Consider the following 21,272-nt stretch of genomic DNA (forward strand, 5'->3'; position numbering starts at 1 on the left):
ATGTTCTGCAACGTTTACCCTGCGTCTGACCTTTATGTTGTTATTGAAGAATCACTTTGCGAGGCTAATTATTATCATAGTGTAATTGGGTGTGTTTTCCAGAACTTGGAGTTAAGCTTTGCTAAGTGTGTAAATAGGGGATAATTACTGCTGTGCATCTTGACAAAAGAGCTAAAACTTGGTAGGATGGGAGACGGAGAAAATTTGATTTGTATTTTTTTAACATTTAGTGCTAAATCTAAAACGCTGCCTCTCATTTACTCTCTCTTTGCAGTCCGTCTGCTTTGAAGCCAGGCAGCTGTGTGGGGCATCGGGTGTGGATCCTGCTAGCCATGACTCACCTTACCTTGGACTTTTCTGTGTGCAGCCCTCTCAGTCAAGGTCTGGGGATCAAACTCACGCCTAAACCGGTGCCTCGCTCACGGCCTCGCTTGCAGCCCCTCTGGGATAAGCCTAACATGCTTCACTGGAGAACAGTGAGCCCGTTAGCCCACCGGCTCCTCAGCCCTGTTCCTCCGCCCCAAGACAGCAGGGCAGGAATAGTGCCAAAAGTTAAAGGTCAAAAGCATTGGAAGCCAGCACACAAAGGACAAGCAGCGTGCAAGAATTGCCGGCTGAGATACTCTCAAAAAGAGACGGGCGATCCTTTGGCTGTATTAGCAAAAGCTCCAGTTGCTTTATCAAGCGGGAGGTTGTTAATTAGAACCAGGAGGCAGCTCAAATGGGACAGCTATGACAAGTCTCAGGAGGGCCGGACTACAACAGTGGCTGGATTTATTGACTGGGGACCCACGGGGACTGATAGCATAGATGAGGATGGCAAAATGGAGCCAAACTTAACGTCCACCAGGGCTGCAACTACTACAGTGGCCACAACCACTAGCACTACAACCAGGCTCTCCCAAAGGACGTTCACTGTGGTGACCACAACAGAGTCCAAGAGCACCACCAAGTCCTCTATGAGCAACACGGAGTCTGTCAAACCACCAAAGCTAGACCCACCAGGGGACACACCAGGTAAGAGATATAAGATATATATAGATATAGATATGTTTTTTTTCTCTCAGTAACTGTTAAACAGACAAACATAGAGTGCTGTGAAGGTAATTCTTCAAGTCAGCAGTGTCCAAACATGCTACTTAGATTTTCCTTTGCAGGTTGTCTTTTTAATAAAACATTTCTCAGGGGAACCTTAAGCGGATAAAGGTAACACATTTGTTAAATCAGCTCTGAAAACATTATAAATAAATTATGAATTGGCTTTTCTCTGCAGAGCTTTATTTTGTGATATGACAAGTTTTCCACAGTTGTGTTTACAGGTATATATACACGTAAAACAGGTTCTATAGGAATGAAACGTATGTTAATGACATTTCCTAACAAATTCATAATCTGTTTAAGCCCCAATGGATCTATGGATAATTGGCCACTCTCTGACAAACTGAAAATCAAATGAATCTGAAATATACAGCTTTGCTTTTACACTGAAAAGGGGTTAAATGTGTGACCATCACACATTTACCACCCTTACTGGTCTAGCCAGTAACGGTCCTGGCTAGACCCCCCATGCTTAAAACAAAGCCCTGGAATGGCGCGGCTATGTCTGCAGCCTGTTCGCAGCTCGGACGCAAGAATTTCACTACATGTTGTACCCTGTTTAATTGTCTATGTGATAAATAAAGGTTGTTGTTTGTTTGATTTTAAGCCTCTATAATCACCTTTTCACTGTACATCTGATGATCTGCTTTCATGACTATAATATTGCAGCTTAGAGATATAGGCGCTGATACTGACAGACTATGCCCTCGACTATATTGTAGCCCTCAGGTCTGAAATACCGGTGGTGGGCATTTTATGGGCAAGGATTTTTATGGGCAGTTCTTCTGTAATGTGGAAACACAATCTTCTCCTGCCGGGCTTATTAGATTTAGTATGTCATTATGTCTATGAGGAACATGTTTTTTTTTATTAAAATGACCTATGTAAGTTATGTTTTAACAACTTAGGAACAATAACTGTGGTAAATTAAGTTTTCCCATTTAGTGCAGTAGCAAAAATGTCATAAAAGTATGCAAAGATAAGGAAGGACTTACTCAGTTTCAATGATAAATGTTAGAGGAATCAAGAAAAGTTCATCCTGCAGTGGGAGTATTCAGATAATGAACACTTTGAACTATTTGCTGTTACTCAGTGCTGTTCAAGCCCTATACTGGAACAACGATGCCTCCCAAAACAGCCTTGAGTGTTAGTGGCATACATATAAGTTGCACTGTGATTGAACTGTATATAGCTCATGCAAAATGAAATGGCAGGACATAATTATCTTGTCAGTGTTGTTGTGATCTCTTCATTTTCTCTTGATTGGGAGGTAAGTGTGAAACCACCTGTGATTCAGATGATGGCTTGTATCCTGGAGGAAATCAGTCACCACAGCTAACTGAGAGCTGATAAGAAAGGAGAGTTGAGACTTTTTCTCCCTCCAACTGGTTGAATATTATTGTATCAATAAGCACATTGTGTCTGATCAGAGCAGATGAAGAGAATCATGTTTCAGAGCAAAGAGTGGGTGTGTAATCGCAGCAGAAATTTTCCCTCTGCCTTCACAACACGTTAACCCTCTGCCTCATATTAGCCCCAAGGCAAGATGTAATTACCACACGAGCAGTGCAGCATTGGATTGCTGCTGAATTGAAAGCATTGCAGATGGAGAGGCGCTTCACTGTATGCCTGTCTCTTACTCTCATATCTCTGAATTGTCTTAGTGGATGCATACAAAATTTCTTAGTCATGATTGATGAAACTTGCAGTGGGATAACCTCTCACTTGCAAACTTAAACTGATTCTGTTAAAGTGGGAAAAGTGTTAATAAAATTTATTTTAATTTATCTAGGTTTCTCCTTCTCTCTTACCACTATCCCTCACAGGAAATCCTTTCATAGAAGGTTAAGATCTATCCGGTTGTTCAGTGATGACGCGACGAATCCTACTTCCGGGTCTAAAGTAGTCTGCGTTTAATATGGCTTTTGTGTTGTTAACATGTTTAATGTTATGTATTTTCTTCTATTTGATCTCAAAAAGCTCCTAAAACAGTCAGCGACCACTGTTGACCTCCCTCGGCTTTTATTACCGCTAATCATTTATTTAAGCTCAGTTTTTAAAACCTTACGATGTAACTACAGCCCAGCCCATGCAGCAGTATATGAATGACTAACCTCGTATTGTGGATGGATTATCTCAGTTGTTCTCCTGGCTGAAGTTTGGTCCTTTTACAGCATCCTGCCATGCGATTACATTTGTTCCTGACCACCGAGAACGGTTAGTTATGTCTATAACTTCTGTTCCCTGAAGGAGAGGAACGAGGTACAACACATAAGTATGGGATATCACGCCCTCGCGTGTCCTGGCTGAAGAAACCTTTATTCACGCCTTTACGGCAGATGACGTGTGATGACACGCGCAAGGCCCCGCCCGCACATATAGCCGCTGCCATCACCGTCATCCCTCAGTTCGATAGCCGCTCTTCACCGAGCCAACTGCTCAGTGGGGCCACCCTGTGTTGTACCTCGTTCCTCTCCTTCAGGGAACAGAAGTTATAGACATAACTAACCGTTCCCTTTCAGTCGATTCACTCGGTACAACACATAAGTATGGGACCTATATACACGCCCCGCAGAGCAGCCACCGAACCGGAACGGGACCACCACATCCTCAGTGAGTGGTAGACCCAGCAGAAAGGACAGCATGAGCCACCGAAGGGGCTGTAACGTCCAACCGATAAAACCGCACAAAAGTGTGCGGCGACGCCCAATTAGCCGCTGCACAAATATCAGCCACAGGCACCCCTCTAAAAAGAGCCCATGAGGTCGCCATCCCCCTGGTGGAATGAGCTCCCACCCCGTGGGGCAACGCAAAACCTCCGGTGCTGTATGCCAGCGAGATAGCTTCTACAATCCAGTGGGACAGCCTCTGTCTGGACAGAGCTCTACCTCTATTCGGATTAGCGAAGCAGACAAACAACTGGTCACACAAACGCACATCCCGAGTGCGCTCAATGTAGGTGCGTAGCGCACGCACCGGACAAAGAGAATGCACCCTCCTCTGCTCCTCAGATTCAAAAGGAGGGGAGCAAAAGCTCAGCAACTCAAACTCCATTGAACTATAAGATGCAGGCATGACCTTGGGAAGATAGGCGGCATTCGGACGCAATACGACTTTGCGGCCATCAGGAGAAAACTGTGTGCAGGCAGGATGCACAGACAGCGCATGAAGGTCCCCCACTCGCTTCGCCGAGGCCAAAGCGAGAAGTAATGCGGTCTTATACGAAAGAAGTTTCATATCCACCGACTCAACGGGTTCAAACGGAGGGCCACAAAGGGCCTCCAGCACCAAAGACAAGTCCCAAGCAGGGACACTGGACTTAAGCACGGGCCTCAGCCGGCGAACCCCTTTCAGAAAACGCACGGCGAGGGGATGCGCACCTGGTGTCACCCCGTCAAAACCGATATGACAAGCAGATATAGCCGCTAAATAAACCTTGATCGTCGAAAACGAAAGGCCTTTATCCAACAGCTCCTGCAGGAATGTCAAAACATCCACAATAGAGCACTGAAATGGGAGAGTGTGGCGGTCCTGGCACCATCGCTCGAAGGCTCGCCATTTGTAAGCGTACAAGCCTCTAGTAGACGAGGCCCTGGCGCTCTGAATCGTCGCTACCACACTGAAGGTGCCACAGATCCGGGCGCGGATGAAACACTTCCCCCCCCGCCTGAGAGAGGAGATCCCTGCGGAGAGGAAGCTGCCAAGGACTTGCTGCAAGCAGGCTGATTATTTCTGCATACCACGACTTCGCGGGCCACCAAGGGGCCACCAGGATCAGAGAGAGGGAATGCCGACGCACCCTCTCCAGAATTGGAGATATCATTTCCACTGGGGGAAATGCATACAGGAGCACGTCTAGCCATTGGTGCGCTAGCGCGTCCAAGCCCAAGGGTGCATCGTGGTCGATTATGGAGAAGTACAGGGGGCAGTGAGCATTCACCCTGGAAGCAAAAAGATCTATTTGCGCCTCGCCAAATAGATCCCAAATCTGAGCCACTATTGAAGGGTGTAACCTCCATTCTCTCACCAGAGGACCCCCCCTGGAGAGAAGGTCCGGCCCCAGGTTCAGGTGGCCCGGGACATGGGTGGCTCTTAGAGTCAGAAAATGAACACTGCACCATAACAGCAGAGAGCGAGACAGCTGCAACAGGGGAAGAGAGCGTGTTCCTCCCTGCCTGTTTATATAAGACACCACTGTTGAATTGTCCGTCCTGACTAAGACATGCTGGCCCTGCAGGACTGGACGGAAACGCTTTAGAGCTAAGAACACTGCTAACAGCTCTAAGTGGTTGATGTGCAGCTGGCGCTGAGCCGCGGACCAGATCCCTCTCACTGACGCACCCTCGCACAGCGCTCCCCACCCACTTAGGGAAGCATCTGTGGACACCACCTTGCGAAACAACACCCTCCCAATCCGAGAGCCCTGGTGCAGTAGCCCGGGCTCCCTCCAAGGACGGAGAGCTAGCATGCAAGACGCAGTTACCGGCAGCCTCCTCCGGAGGTGACGCGAAGCACACAAACGGTGAGAGAGAGTCCAGCGTTGAAACGCTCTCATTTTCAACAGCCCAAGCGGCACTACGGCGATCATAGATGCCATCATGCCCAACAAGCGCAATATCGTCTGGAAACGCAGTCTGCGTCCCAGCTGAAATTGAGCGAGGCAGCGATGAAACGCGGCCACTCTGTGCTCTGACAACCGTGCGCGGCTGGAAAGAGAGCATATTTCCAGACCGAGAAAAGCGATCTGTTGACCTGGGATTAGCGAGCTCTTCTGAAAGTTCACAGAGAACCCCAGTGTCTGAATGTGTGACAGAACCCGCGACAGCTGCGTCTCCGCCTGTTCTCTGGAGCAAGCCACGAGAGCCCAGTCGTCCAGGTAGGCCAAGATGCGGATGCCCCTCTTCCTGAGGGGCGCTAGCGCTGCCTCGGCACATTTCGTAAAGGTGCGGGGAGCGAGCGACAGCCCGAACGGCAGCACTAGGTATTCGTAGGCTACGCCCTCGAATGCAAACCTCAGAAACTGCCTGTGTTTCGGGTGTATAGCGACATGAAAATAAGCATCTGTTAGATCGATTGTCGCAAACCAATCTCCCGGGCCGACTGCACTCAGGAGCTGTCTGAGTGTTAGCATCTTGAACCTGTACGTTCGCAGGTACGTGTTCAAGACTCGCAGGTCGAGGATGGGACGAAGCCCTCCCCCTTTCTTCGGAATGACAAAATAACGGCTGTACCAACCTTTGTTCGTCTCCGAAGCGGGGACCACCCGTATTGCTCTCTTCTGTAATAGCGCCTGTATTTCCTCTCTGAGTACCAAGGCTGCCTCGGGGTTGACAATCGTGTTCACGACTCTTTGGAAACGAGGCGGCTTGACCCGGAACTGCAACCGGTAACCCATGGCAACGGTTTGCAGCACCCACGGAGAGGGGGCGCAAGCGCGCCACTGAGGGAAGTGAGCAGCCAGCCGGCTGGCCTGCAGCACCGACGGCGGGGCGCCGTCGCCCCCCAGTGTGTCTGCAGGGGACTGCATCCCCTGCCTGACCTGGCTCATTTCGCCTGCAGGTTGAGCATTTGAGATTGTTTGAGAGTAAACCACACTCTTTATTGATTGCAACATGGGAACATGTACATTTATACATTTTGTTGGGTGCACCTTTTCCGGGGCATAACAATGAAAAACAGCGGGAACACTCGATGTGGTCGCTTGAACATTCAACACATCTGAACCGTGTGCAGGGGTTATGTGCTTGGGAGACCGCGATAGGGAAGTGCAGCGCCTTCTGGGGCTGACAACCTGAACAGAACTTAAGCGGCACCTCTTGTGCGGCAACAGAGGGGTAAGAGCAGCGTCTCCCTGCTGCCGGATCCCTTCCCCACTCGCAATCACAGCTAGGAGGGCTGAGGCTTCTTCCTCCTGGGCGTCGGGTCCCGTCGGGGGCCCGGGGGAGGGCCTTTGCCCCAGGCCGACTGGCGTGGAGCTCGGGCCGGAGTACGTGCTCTCGCCGGCGGCCCTCCCACTCCAGCAGTGGGCGCCGGTCTCTTGCCAGCTGTCAGAGGAGCGGCGGGCCTGTGAGAGCTAGCAGTGGGCTTGGGCTGGGGCTGGCGTCTGGGGATGATGTCGCGCAGAGCTTCCGTCTGCTTCTTCCTCAGATCGAATCTAGCCTGAATGGCTTCAAGTGAATGTCCGAATAACCCAGCCGCAGACACTGGTGCGTCCAGATACACAGCTCTGTCTCTATCAGGGACGTCGGAGAGGGTCAGCCACAGGTGCCTCTGCGCCACCACTGTCGAAGCCATCCCTCTGCCCAGGGAGAGCGCTGCACAGCGAGACGCACGGAGGATGTAATCCGTGGTGACTCTAACCTCGTTAAGAAGAGGTGACAGCGGGCTGTCCTCCGGAACCAGCGATCCAAGCTCCGCCAGGCACATTGCTTGGTACGTCTGGAGCATGGTGACGGAGCTCATGGCTCGAGCGGTGCCGGCCTGAGCCCGATAAATCTTCTCCAGCTGCGAGGCCGAGAATCTGCAGTGCTTGGACGGCAGAGTTGCGGGGCCACCGACACCATGGTTATGGGACGGGGCCAGATAAGCAGCCAGAGACGGCTCCATAGGGGGTGGGTTAGCTAAACCAGCTCCCTCGGCGCCGTCCAATTCCATGTACTGTCCATAGCCGGGCACAGTGACGCGGGTAGACAGAGGTTTGTCCCATGACGCTGTTAGCTCGCAGAGAAAGTCTGGGAACATGGGGAGGCAGTTTTTGGCCGTTGCGGGCTCCGGTGGAAGGAAAAAACCCGCAAACCGCGACGGCTTCCGAGCTGGTGGAGGAGAGGGCCAGTCCACCTGCAGCTTCTCAGCGGCACGGCGAAACAGGGAGAAAAGAGAGGTGTCATCGTGGCCGACCGGCGCAGCAGCGGCGGCATATTGGGTCGACAATGAGCTCTCCTGCTCATCCTCCGACAAACCATGGATGTCCAGGCCGATGTCCAGCACGTCATCGTCTTCCTGGGGAGCGCTGGCGGGCTTCAACCCAGGCTGAAGCCCGTCAGCGCTCCTGCATGGTTCCGGTCCGTCATCGGCTAACCCGTCAACGTATTCCATGTGGTCAGCCCAGCTAATCGCGGGGACATCGACCTGAAAATTTTCGTCTTCGGACTCGGACGAAGCCGGGGCTCCAGACTCGGAAAGAAGAGGGTCATGCCGTGCGACAGCCGAGCGTCCCAGCACTCTTTCCACAAACGTCACCCGTCTTTCCAGGGTCGAGCGTCGGAGCTGGCGACAAAACGCACAAGCTTCGGGCTCCGTCAACGCTCTCCTAGCGTGGACGATCCCCAGGCAGACAGGGCAGGCATCGTGCTGGTCGCTGTCGTGCAAAGAGAAACCACATCCCTGAGGACAGGGGCGAACAGAAGATTTCTGCTTTGCTCGCTTCGGTTTGGAGTCCATTCCCAAAACGCAAAGCGAAACGCTGCACAAGAAAAACTTGAAAATAGCGCTCCGCGGGCAGCCTACGCACCAGCTGGGCGGTGGAGGCTAACACCAACAGGGGCAGTTAAGCTAGGTTCAAGTTGGCAGACAACGGAGCTAACTAGCAGTAGCTAGCTAGCCCAACTCAGCAGAGGTGTTCTCAGCGAGGTGAAGAGCGTAAGAACTGAGGGATGACGGTGATGGCAGCGGCTATATGTGCGGGCGGGGCCTTGCGCGTGTCATCACACGTCATCTGCCGTAAAGGCGTGAATAAAGGTTTCTTCAGCCAGGACACGCGAGGGCGTGATATCCCATACTTATGTGTTGTACCGAGTGAATCGACTGAAAGGGAACACTCACGGTAACTTTTATCGAGTGGAAAAAAAAGTTAGCTTGTTTATATTATGCTAACATAGCTGTGTCGCTAGCGGTCACGTAGCACATCATTATATACCAGCTAGCCCAACTTCAGTAACCCTACAAACGTCACTGCTGTTTAGTTTTCTGTCTTCATTTATGCTGGAAGTGATAGCAGAGCTGTACGTTTTAATTTGTTTCCAAAACCCCGCAGTCAGGACATGCTATATTGTATTTAGATAGAAGCTAGCGAGCTAACTCCCTGCTAACTTCTAACTCCGTTAAATGTCATAAATTCCGTTTTCATGGATGCCTGGATGTTAAACTCAATTGTTACACCTGGTAGAGGAGAAGGCTGATCATTTTATTAAAGATGAAATACTTTAGACAGTTTTTCAACTCTCAGTAATGCCATAGTGATCGTTTGATATATGGACCTGCAGCGGAGTTTAGACCCAGACACGGCTAGTGACGTCAGACTGAACAACCGGATGACTGCACTTCCGGATGTCTACTGTGTCTAACCTGCCCGCTGCATGCAATGTTAACTTCAACAGGCAGATGAGTTGACATCATCTGACAGCAATGCTAACAACGGCATCTAATCTGTCAGTGCCTAAGACATAAGGCTGCTTTGTCACAAAATAACTGCTGAAAGTAGGGCTGTTCGATATATCGGATGACGATATAAAAACGTCTATCGTTTCATTTTACGCTATCGTTTGTTTCGTGGTGTCGCAAAATAAACTGTTTACAGCAATATTTTTTCATCGTTTTGATGGTCACTGTAGTGGCTATATTAATTTCTTAAAGTTCTCTCTTTCTCTTATATTTTATATAACCACACTACGGACGGACAAGAGCCTGTTTTTATGCGTTGTGGTTAGCAACAACGACGGTAACAGCATCGCGTGTCCGCTTGTTTATGTTCCACGTAAACCTTTCACAATAAAGCTCAAGATCCTGTTGAGACTTTTCAAAATAAACTGAATCACGTAAAAGAGCAGATTATCTACGGATGAGAATTAAAAAAGAGCCACCAGGTGCTAAAAAATAAACCTTAGACTCAAACGTTAGAACAGGCTTTTCCCCGCAGCACGCCGTGTAATAAATACAAAGAAAACGGCGGCCTTTACAACTTATGTCTAAAAATGTATGGTTCATGCATAGGTTAAAACACTAGACTCCAGCTAAATGACGCGCAGCTGGAAACACTTTCCGCAAGACGAGCTGCCCGAGATTCACAGAATTTACAGAAAATCTTACATTTTTGTGATTTATATTGTTATTGGACGATAGAATTCTTATATCGGGATATGAGATTTTGGTCATATTGCACAGCCCTAGATGAAAGTTATTTTTCGTACAAGACCAACCTAAATGTCAGTGCTTAAACAGAGCTGTGTCGAAGTCCATTTAAGGTTAGTAGTGAGTAGGAGAGAAGCTGGTGCACATGCATGCAATGTAGATGCATTGCTCTGAAAAATGCATAACCAGTGCAAAAGACTGTGCATGCATCATGCATGCATGCAGAGAGTTCAAGCGCATTTGGCACCCAGCTGGTATCTGCTGAATGTACTTTTCGCTCCGTGGTTGTGCCTTGCCATCCTCGAAGCTTTCACTCACTCTGCTAAGTTAACTGTGGCAGTTATTTCAGGTGAATGATACAATATTTTCATGTACATGGAAGTGCCGCCACATTTCAGTTCACATTCAAAACATGGTCAAGTCATCTGCAGCCAGTATGAGAAGAACCTAAGAGACTATTAGTTTCAATGTTATGAGGATTTAAACAACTTATGCTGTTTACTAACCAAGTTATTCTAAACTAAACATTTTTAATTACTGTTGTAATTCTCCTGTGCTTGATTGTTTCCTATATTCACAGTATCAATAAGCATGTATAACCCCAATTCTGAAAAATGTTGGGATGCCGTGTAAAATGGAAAAAAAATTAAGGTTTAAATTGAGAAAATCTGCCCTTTATTTATTGAAGAAAAAATATTAGCTCATTTTGAGTTTGATGGCAGCTCTTCTCAAAAAAAATTGGGAGAGGGCCACATTTTCCACTGTGCAGCACCAAGGGCACTCAAAAGTAACTGCATTCTTAAAGTATCGATGGAGAATGACAGTTAGCTCATAGCATGCATTCTGGATTCCGGGGTTCTGCCATCCATCCATCCCTCCATCTTCATCGATATATATACAATTTAGGGTCACGGACATTCTATAAAAAAATCTAAATTATTAAAAATGCCAGAAGTGTTATTTCAAGTTGGATGATTAATTACAAAAATGGTTTCTGCAATGCTCTGAATGATTGCTAAGAAGCTGCAAAATAGCTGAAAAAGATGTCTAGAAATTATGTATTTAACAGAGCCAGTTATTGACTAATTAAATATTCATTTGTTTGGTACATTCATCCTTGCAGTTACTTTCAGTACCTTCTTCTTCTCTTCATCTATAGTGTTGATGCAGTCTATAGACTTTCTAAGGCAAAAAGGTCCTCGCAGCATGGGCTGGTAGCACGTTTCCTAAAATAATTAGATACATATTCAGATCACAAATGAACTTCCTTATACTAAATCACTTAGTTGCTTTAGCTCAGCAGCTCAGAAAATGTCTATATCTTTGCTGCTTAGGCATTCACTGACTATGAGACCACAGTACAAGTAGAGACATGCAGCCATACAATAAATGCACATTATGACTCATGAATATTGTATGCTTGCACAAACGCAAGTCGTGAATGTACTTGGTGTCATCCCATATGGCGTGTGTGTAACATGACTGTAATCATTTCAGAGTGTAATCGCTGTCAAACATGAATGCAAAGAGCAGAGAGTGGCAGAGAGTAGAGGAAGCTACTTTCGACTGCTCTCTTATTCACAAGGATTTGCCAGTGATAGAGGAAGTATCCAAAAAGCCTTTTTTTTAAATCAAAAAAGAAAGAAAATAGAAGTAATGTAGATTTTTTCCGACAGTAGTCTGAATGTTACATTCTGTTGCTTGACTGTGCTCCGATAAAATCATTAATACTTCAGGTGATGGTGAATTTCTGAACGCATGTTGCACCTGTATGACCACAAGGATAGAAAAAAATGTAGAAAAGCAAGCTCCACAGCACTTTGAAAACCAGGTTTATTCTGTCATTAGCGGAAATGTCTTCAGATATTAAAAAAAATTCCAACTTAACCCCAGGCTAAATCAAACCTAAGACTGCCATTACCATGGCAACAGGCAGTTACACCTGTGTTGACGATTGGGACTCGAGTCACAAAAGGAGGAAAACAGAGCTCATATTTTGTGCTTTTCTAACATTGATTTTGGTCACACAAAGCGAAAGGAAACTGTCCTGATCCTGACTGCAGAATTCACAGAACTATACTGAAACCTGAAAATAATCCCACCTATGCCACAGGATTGCACTGCGCTGAGCTTTTATGCAGCAGAAAGTTTTCTGTACTGTTTGCACCGTTGACTGTTGCTGTCAATTTTTCCCATATTTTTTTGTCATAATCTTTTCTGGATTTTCTGGAAGTCCTTATTATTCTTGAGAGACTGCAGCTCATTTGGATCCAACTACCATCAAAAGCTTGTTTCTTTCTATATTTATGTCAGTGTCCAGAAATGAACATTTGAGCTGTATTTCCTCACGCCTGCCGTGGGATCCAGTCAGTTACTCTGACATTTCTCCAACCAGTTTGGGTTGGTAGAAAAACCAGCTACGTAGTGACACAGGGAAAGTACACAACAGCTTGCCGCAGCTTGACTGAGTTGCACTTGTTGAATACAGGCTATGTGTCTTAATTCCCACTCGCTGTTGGCGTGGATGCACAGGACAACAAAAGGGATGGTTCTTTCTGGCACTGGTGAAAATCCAAATTGTTTAGACCGAGATAAAGAAGTGAATGTTGCCCTTAATCTGTGTGAAGGAAGTAGCTTTCGCATGCCTTCTGTCTCATTAACAGAGATTGAACTATTCTCATGCATGTCATCTGTCAGGGCATCCGTTTAACACCTGTGAAGTTTTATTGGCTTGCAGCCGTAGGTTTTTATGATTATGTAATTAAATGCTTTCTCACAGTATTATAACCTTTGTGGTTAATCACCAACATGCAATCTGTAGTTTCTTGTATTGAGACAATATGCCAGCATTGTGCATGTTACACATTTTACTTTGTTTGGATTGGAGTTTTTCGGGATACTGTAAGCAAACAGGCTCCTGTTGATCCTGCTCTCTCTGGCCATCATAGAGGAGCTGAGGGTAGGGAGCGGAGGCGGGTGGAGGGGGGGGTGTTATAGCTGTGGAGCCTCCAGATGCTCACTGATTGTTCCTGTTGTTTGTGCTGCTAGCAACTTCAACCCCCCTCTATTCCACGCAGATGGAGCTGTCAGCTCCATTATGGATATGAGATGATTAAAACTCCAGTCAGCAAAGCCACTACTGATAACTTGGGCCTTGTTAGATGATCTGAGGGTTGCAAGGTTAAATGTTGCAGTGTTATGTTGGGCCATCGAACGCCACCACGTGTTCCCGAACGGTCCCGTTGAGCCGTGCGGACCTGTCGGTTGCTTGTAGAGGATGTTTAAAATGCACAGAACAGCATTCAGCGTATGAATTCGAGGTATTTAAACTAAACGGATCCATGTGGTAACAAATCACGTCACGCTATCAAGTTTGTGATGGACGTGTGGGTAAAGTGGATGGAGTTTACATCCACTACGGAGCAAAGTGAGAGCATGTAAAATGTACATTAAGCATCCCAGCAATCTATTTTTAAAGAAGGCAGCGCGGCGAGCATTGTAATGCAGATTTTTGACCTGTGCACACCCATATAGGCGTACAATGCAGCCTCTTCAACAATGAGAGATACACATAGAGACAGAGAGAAATCACTTCTCCCAACAGTTACCATGGCAATCCAATAAGGTTGCCTTTACTCTCTGTATTGACTCTCAATAAAGTGAGTAAAAATGAATCTCCTTTTCTCAAGCATTAAATCTGGACTTAAATGCTGATGCCCGGCGACAGGCGTGCAGAGTCAAACCCCCCTGTTCCTGATTTACAGAAATCTCAGCCAAGAGGAGCTGAGCGGGCTTCACTGAGCAGATGCTGTTTCACTTTCTGTTTTCTCCAGCTCTTTCTCCGTGGCTTGACACGTCCGCCTCAAGGAAGAAGACTACAGATGTTGACCGAGACACTGTTTTGGCTATGTTAGATTGTTCTGTCAATCAAAAGTGCTTAGGGAGAATTTTTAATATGACTTCTCCAAACTCTTATTTGTTTTATTTTTGGAGGTTTTGTTGGAAAAATAAGAGAGTGAGAGAGAGAGATATTGTATTGCCTGCCAGTTTTAGGTCCAATCGCCTGGTCAGCAGTTCAGCTAAGCTTTTTGTTTGGTTTACAAAAATGCCTCCTGTCACCAGCATGATAGTACACAGATTTTTCAGAAGGTTGTTTGAAACTGCCTCAGTAGCAATGCCATTTTACACCCTCCTGAAAATTGCAGTAATTTTCATTTGTTTGTTGTAGGATGAGCTCTTGTGTGCTCCCTGCTGTTTCTAATACAGAGAAGGACAGAAGAGGAGCGCATGTTTGTGGGAAAAAAGGCCTTACTGGAGCAATAGACTCTAGCTACTTTTTCTTTTTGGCAATGGATTGTTGCATTTGCCATTGAGCTTGACTTATGCAGCAATGCTTTTGACATTGAGAGAAAAGATCTGTAGACTAATTGTTTCCGATCTTTAGCTTTCTTCCTCTCCCCCTCTCGCTCTCTTTCTTCCTCTCCCTGCTCCTCATTCAGCTCTCTTGTCCGCTTCTTCAGTGAGCATTTTAGATTGCTCGGTGACTCTGTGGAAATCAGCCCTAGACTGACACTTTGACACCAGCATTAATTGGCAGTTTCTAGCTATCAGTAGGCAAACCTTTGATGGAAGCCCTCTCCTAACCTGTTTTGCTCAGTCTTGGAGGGTTTATATAGGCATGTATTGGGTATGCCAGAACAAACACACATTGCTCTCTGTGGAAATGAGGTTGCTCAACCTCTATAAGCTAAAAGTCTGGTTTACAAATGAGGACCCTTTCCTACATTTTTCAGGTGCTTTTAAGCAAATACTGCGTGAGCTTTGGTGCCATTACCTCTAAATCACTTTGCAAATAATGCCTAAACCCACTACATGTAGACGATGCAGTATACACACACACACTCACACTAACACAATAACTCATACATATGCACAGTGATTAAATATAGATTTTCTTTGTAGCACCATCACCATTGAGTTGTTGCATCATTCTAATTTACGAATGAAACAGCAGACAGACAGATCTTGCATCTCAACTACTGTTTAGAAAGGCTAAAGTAGATTCCTTGTGCATGGAGACGATTTGAATGGTGTTTGCACAAGAAGAAATTTTGATATGCCACTGAACAAATAAAACGACTACTGCTAATATTATCAAAATAAATGATGTCCCTGTAGCTTGCAGTCAGCATTTGCCTGGGTTGAGCCAATCCCAGGCCAGCTGTTTCATGTCAACATGCTGTTTTCTTGCTACACTTTCAGGTCTGACTCAACTGCCACTATTCAAAAGCTAAAAATAAATCTAATCTCATTTAATAACCCGTTAGCTATAAGGGAAAATAACAATTTGTGTGCATAACATTTTAAGCCAAAGTGATATTTCAAGACACTGACGGCTGAGGAGTTTTACCCATATAAATCATACTGGATTTTTAGAGAGAACTGCTGTGACTGTATTTTCCTTCATAAAAACAGCCATAACCATCACTCCACAACTCAAGAAATTGGTGACTTATAAATATAAATTAGTAAATCTTCTGATTAGAGATGTGATTCTTCAGATTAATGCAGCAACAGTGTAAAAAGTGGATGTTTTTCCACTTGGAGGCAGCAGAGTAAACACAACACCAAATTTTTTATACAATTGTAATGGCACACATGTCAATAAAATGTTTTTGCTTGACACTTTGAGCAGACTGAAAGTCCCATATTCACTGGTATTAGTTTTGTGTCCACTAAGAAATGTGCTGAGAGAAATGCCTGGCTGTTTAGCTGCTGACTGTGCCTGATGTTTGGTGCAAAACAGGTAGGAAAAGCTAACTACGGCATCCAGAATTAGAGAAGATAAACTATGTACATAAAGAGAAAGGTTGATGGTTTAAAACTAGAAGAGAACCTGGACTTCACAATCCCCTATCAGTTATCTTGCACTTTTAAAGAAGGCAATCTAGAGGCGAAGTTTTCTTTCTCCAATGCTCCACCACTCTGTAAAGGTGGGGCTGTTATTTTTGGTGTACATATATCTGTAAAAATGTTACTGTATTTTTGTTCTTTTGACCTTTTTGCTTTGATGAGACAGATATTTGTCTTCGACGCATTAACGTCACATTAATTGACTCCCCAGAGTTTTTGTGTCTAAGCTGTCGCTCTTTTATTAAAAATAGGTGGCAAGGGGAAATTTAATTTAATTGTACTTCTTTTTGTTGACATGTTCATCAAACTGTCATAGCAATGAAGGTGAAAAATCTCATTTATTCCTTGCTGGGAGCATTGATGGGAGCTCCACAGAGGTTACAGGCCAGCAGTCCCTTCCCTTTTGTATCACTTCATGTCCCCATTTCCTCTTCCTTCCTCCCTCTGCCTGTGTGACTCTCTGCTGCTCTTTGTTTGGCAGTGATTTGACCAAACAAAATCTAACTGGGTATCTCTAAAGCAAGGTGACTGCCAAAGGTGATTTTTCAAGCTGACTGCCAGGACACAATGAGTTTTAGATAGAGAGGCCAAATTTCCCTCCCTCCAACTGGCAGTCGTGGATTAAAATAGAACTAGCCTCTGCACTCAGATTTGTCACCCGTGTCATTATCTGCTCCATTATTCCCACAGCCTTAAATGTACTGCCCTGAAAATTAAGATGCAATAGACTTAATGTTGTGTTTGTGTTGCTGGACCTCACATTCTTCTGTACAGTTGTTTCATTAAAGGACATGTGATGAAAGTGTGCTTGTTTTGGCTCCGAATGGCAGCTGGAAGTAACTTTGATTTAACCCTCTCAGGCTCAAATTAAGTTTTTGTTGCTAATGCACAAAAGAATACCTGCAGTGGTACTTCTGAGTAAAAAAAACTCATAAAATATGTATGTGGGGTAATCAGGTTGTTAGCTTTTACTTGTTACAAATCTGCAACGCCTGCCTTGAGAGGGTTAAATACCATTAAAAAATAGCAATAAATGGTAAATGGCCTGCATTTGTATAGCGCTTTTCTAGTCCCTAAGGACCCAAAAGCACTTCACACTACATTCAGTCATTCACCCATTCACACACTGGCGATGGCAAGCTACATTGTAGCCACAGCTGCCCTGGGGCGCACTGACAGAGGCGAGGCTGCCGGACACTGGCGCCACCGGGCCCTCTGACCACCACCAGTAGGCAAACATGGGGTTAGTATCTTGCCCAAGGATATTTGGCATGCCGCCAGGAGGCAGCCTGGGATCGAACCACTGACCTTCAGGTTAGTGGCTGACCTGCTCTGCCACCTGAGCTACAGCCACAATAAGATGTAAAGCCGCATCAGTAAGCCCTGCACAGCATGTGAATGTTTGCCTAGCGTAGCCAATCACATTCCCCTCATACAAAATTATAGAATTCTGAACATGTTTACAGACATCAATCATCATATTTGTCAGTTAATGGCAGTTTGTAATTTACTAATTGAAGTTCCACTTGTTTCCTGAGCTGAGGAGTGTCCATAGGAGGCTGGAAAGGAACACAGCCTAATTCTGTCCCATAATGGGATTTAATCAGTAATGGCTTTACAAATCAAATTAGTGCAGCTTTTGATTTTAAAATCTACTGACTGGAAAGTCCCCCTCTTTCAGTCTGACATCGATATAAAATGAAGCAATCCTCAGTGGACAACTCAACTATCGATCAAGGTCAGGTTGGAGCTGTATTGTGCCTGAATTTGGACAGATGTTAATTTACAGCTGAACACTTTCAACTTAACAGCTTCAGCATAAGCCTGGCACAGGCAGAGAGGGGGGTTAGAGGATACAGAGGGGATATGAGGCAAATGCAAATGACTTGCCAGATAAGTTAATGTGCCTTTGCCATGGCAAGGGACCCTGATTGCACTGGGAAGGTAAGGCTTCCCTGAGCCAGCCGGAGATATCATTAATCCAAGGTTGACCTGGTATGTCTTTTGCATGGTCCTGCCCATCTAAGTTTATTGTCTAAGAAGAGGCTGTTTAGACAGTTGGAAGGCAGAGGAGACGTTGTGTGCTTTCTAAAATGACCGAGCAGCACTTCCTTTTGAGCGTTTCCCGAAGACAAATTGGCTTGGATCAGCAGCCAGGCAGCTGGCTGATGGAGAGGTGAGATGTATAAGGCCCACGTGGGCATTTTCATCATGACGGCTTTTCTTTCCCTTTTTTCTCTTTTTTTGGCTTCCTGCTGCAGTGTGTCATTGTGTCCTAGTCTCTCTCATGCTGTATCACTCACCCACACAGATACACACTAACCTTACAGTACAATGCAATAGGCTTGCACTAATCCTTACTTTAGACATGTCCTGGGCAGTTTTGTTTGGATTACTCTCCTCTGGCACCAGTGAGAGATCAGCACACATGAGTCTGAAGTCTTTAAGTAATAAAAGCGCTTTTATACTTTAGTCATACAGAACATACAAATGTGGGCTTCATATATATGTGGAAGCTGATTAAGATGTCCTGCATAAACAAAAGGCTGAATACTTGTATGGCTTGGCACTGTCCAGAAAGCTTAGCAAACAATCGTAGTGATTGTGTGAATTTACAATGATATGGTTGCCACCAGGTTGACTTGTGATTATACAGAGATTTGCGGGTTTTATAATCCTCCTTAGATCAAATAATAATAAGCAGTGATTCATACAAAAGTGTTCTGTTCTAAATTGACCACTAAAGACTCAGTCCATATGAGTTATCATTTTGTCAGCTAGCAACCACTCTTTCCTTCTGATAGCCCTATAATTGGGGTTTAATTTTTTCCAATAATGATTTTCTAAGAGCAGGGAGACACGTCCAAATAGATCTTACTCAGCCCAGAGTATCATGAATATTAACAGTGAGTGGATAGGAATGTGACCTCAGAAGTCCTTGCAGTGACTGAGTCAGTGTTTACTGTGGTTCAAATTTTGACTTTATCAGTAAAGAAGTGAAGTACCACAGAAATGCAGGAGTATATATAACCTCAGTCACCGTATGCTACCTGCCCAGCACCAGACAGCTAACAAACACAGTTAGCAGCTAGTTGGAGAAATAGTGGTATATGTGACACCAAACTTTAATTTAAGGTTTCCAAAAACACCTTAAATGTGGAAAAATGTTTCAGTTTACACAACAAACCAAACATTCAAGTGAATGCAATCTTTCCTAGGCGGGCCATGACTAGTTTGCCATCTTAACGTGGTAGTACTTTTCTGCGAATTATATATGGTCATGTCTTGTTGCCCCAAATCAATTAATGATTCACATAATGTGCGTGTGTGTCTTTGTATGTATGTGTGTAAGTGGCCTTGGTTGTTAGCTGTGCAATGGCATGCCTCCCTTTAGAGCGTTCAGACTGCAGATCATCTTTCGATCTGTTTTTTTTTTTCATGCATAAAAATATACATCTATAACATATCAACTTGTTTGCTCTCATTTAATATTTAAATAAAAGCCTTGGGGCAGTATCTACAAAGACAGCATTATGGAAAAACATGTCAGTTCTTTTTTGTAGAGCTACTGATTGTGAGTTTGGTGACATAATATAAAGTTCCGATCTGCAGATTAGAAAACTCACTTACCCATTCGAGTGGACTGTACTGTAATAGAATAATTTCTAATTCTCAAACTCAGTCAGTGTCACCAGTACACTTTGCAGCTTGTTATCCTCTACATTTTAAGAGGACGGCCTCGAAACTTTGTCAAGTGCAGCAAGTTTGTGCAGTTCAAAAAACAAAACAGAAGTGAAGTGCTTGGCCGTGTGCTGTGAACAACAGGGGAATCCATTTCCTATACAAATGATTGTAATTCTCTGCTCTCCTGCACATTTCTGCCCTTTTTACAGGTTTGGCAGTTCACCAGATAATCACAATCACTGTGTCTCTCATTATGGTTATCGCGGCCTTGATTACAACACTCGTCCTTAAAAACTGGTAGGAAAGATTCCTTTACTTTTTGCTTCACGACACGTCAGACGCGCACCCCCGTTCCTTTTCAGAAACCCTAATAGATGAACGAAGGTACAAGGTATGATTTTATGTTTGTTTCTTGTCTTTGGTGCGTGTTTTTGTAGCTGTGCGCAGTCTGGAAATGGTCGCCACAATAGCCATCAGCGAAAGATCCACCAGCAAGAAGAAAGCTGCCAAAACCTGACAGACTTCACCCCAGCTCGGGTGCCCAGCAAGGTGGACATATTCACTGCCTACAACGACAGCCTGCAGTGCTCGCACGAGTGCGTTCGGACTGCCGTACCCATCTACACTGATGAGATGATCCAGCAGACGCCTGTCTACAAGACTGCTTATAACGGAAACAGGTACTGACTGTATGACAGGTGGATGCACGCTTCCCAGTCATTCAGCACTTGGAAATCCACAGTGTGAATGTTATTAGCATGTGGCTTATATTTTATGAAGCTCCGTGCTGAGCAGCAAGGCTTGATCGGTTTAAAATAGGTTAAAAAACGTTCCAGTAACTCGTACTCAGGATTAAGAAGCATTAAGCAGAAACAGATGAGAATAAGAGCATTGAAATGTCGACCACGAATCCTCACATTCGTCTCCAAGCTCGTGTTTTTACCCCGCAGCCACAGTCAGCTTCAGTCGGTATTTTGCTCGAGCAAATCTACACATAAATTGGCGGACTGCTTCCCATCACCTCATCCATCTGCCGCATGCCTCAGCATGTTCAGGCTGCACACACACAAAAAATAACATGTTCTACTGATTTCTATTGGTGTAATGAGTCAGCTGATAGATGTCTTTACTGTGTCGTTTTGTGTCTGGCTCTTCATGGGAGTATTAAACGTTGGCACAAAGGTGTATGCTTTGAACTTCAATACCTGCAAGTTATGTAATATCAGTAAATACACTTTACATGCCCAAGTTTACTGAACATGTAAAGTGTTATATATACAGAGAAACATTAGGCGAGAGATGTGTCTTTGGTGAGTCGTTGGTGCGTTTGCATTCCGCTTTGCGATTTAACCGGACAGGTAGGTTTCACATCGAAATCGCACACACTTTGCATTGCCACGCCGACAATAAGTTGGTGGAGTATTCACAGTGTTTGCTGTCTGAGTGGATAA

The 21,272-nt window shown here is 45.3% G+C and overlaps 1 protein-coding gene across 2 annotated transcripts in view; it reads left to right on the forward strand.

Moving 5' to 3' along the window:
* ajap1 (adherens junctions associated protein 1) overlaps nt 1-21,272 on the forward strand; it is a 63,132-nt gene that overhangs the window by 33,645 nt on the left and 8,215 nt on the right. For both annotated transcript variants that reach the window (XM_026153618.1, XM_026153619.1), the window contains 3 exons: nt 275-1,017; nt 20,031-20,118; nt 20,259-20,501. In XM_026153618.1, the coding sequence (XP_026009403.1) occupies nt 275-1,017; nt 20,031-20,118; nt 20,259-20,501 (1,074 nt within the window). The remainder of the gene's footprint in view (nt 1-274; nt 1,018-20,030; nt 20,119-20,258; nt 20,502-21,272) is intronic.

This window comes from Astatotilapia calliptera, chromosome 20, assembly GCF_900246225.1.
Source record: "Astatotilapia calliptera chromosome 20, fAstCal1.2, whole genome shotgun sequence".
NCBI classification, from domain to species: domain Eukaryota; kingdom Metazoa; phylum Chordata; class Actinopteri; order Cichliformes; family Cichlidae; genus Astatotilapia; species Astatotilapia calliptera.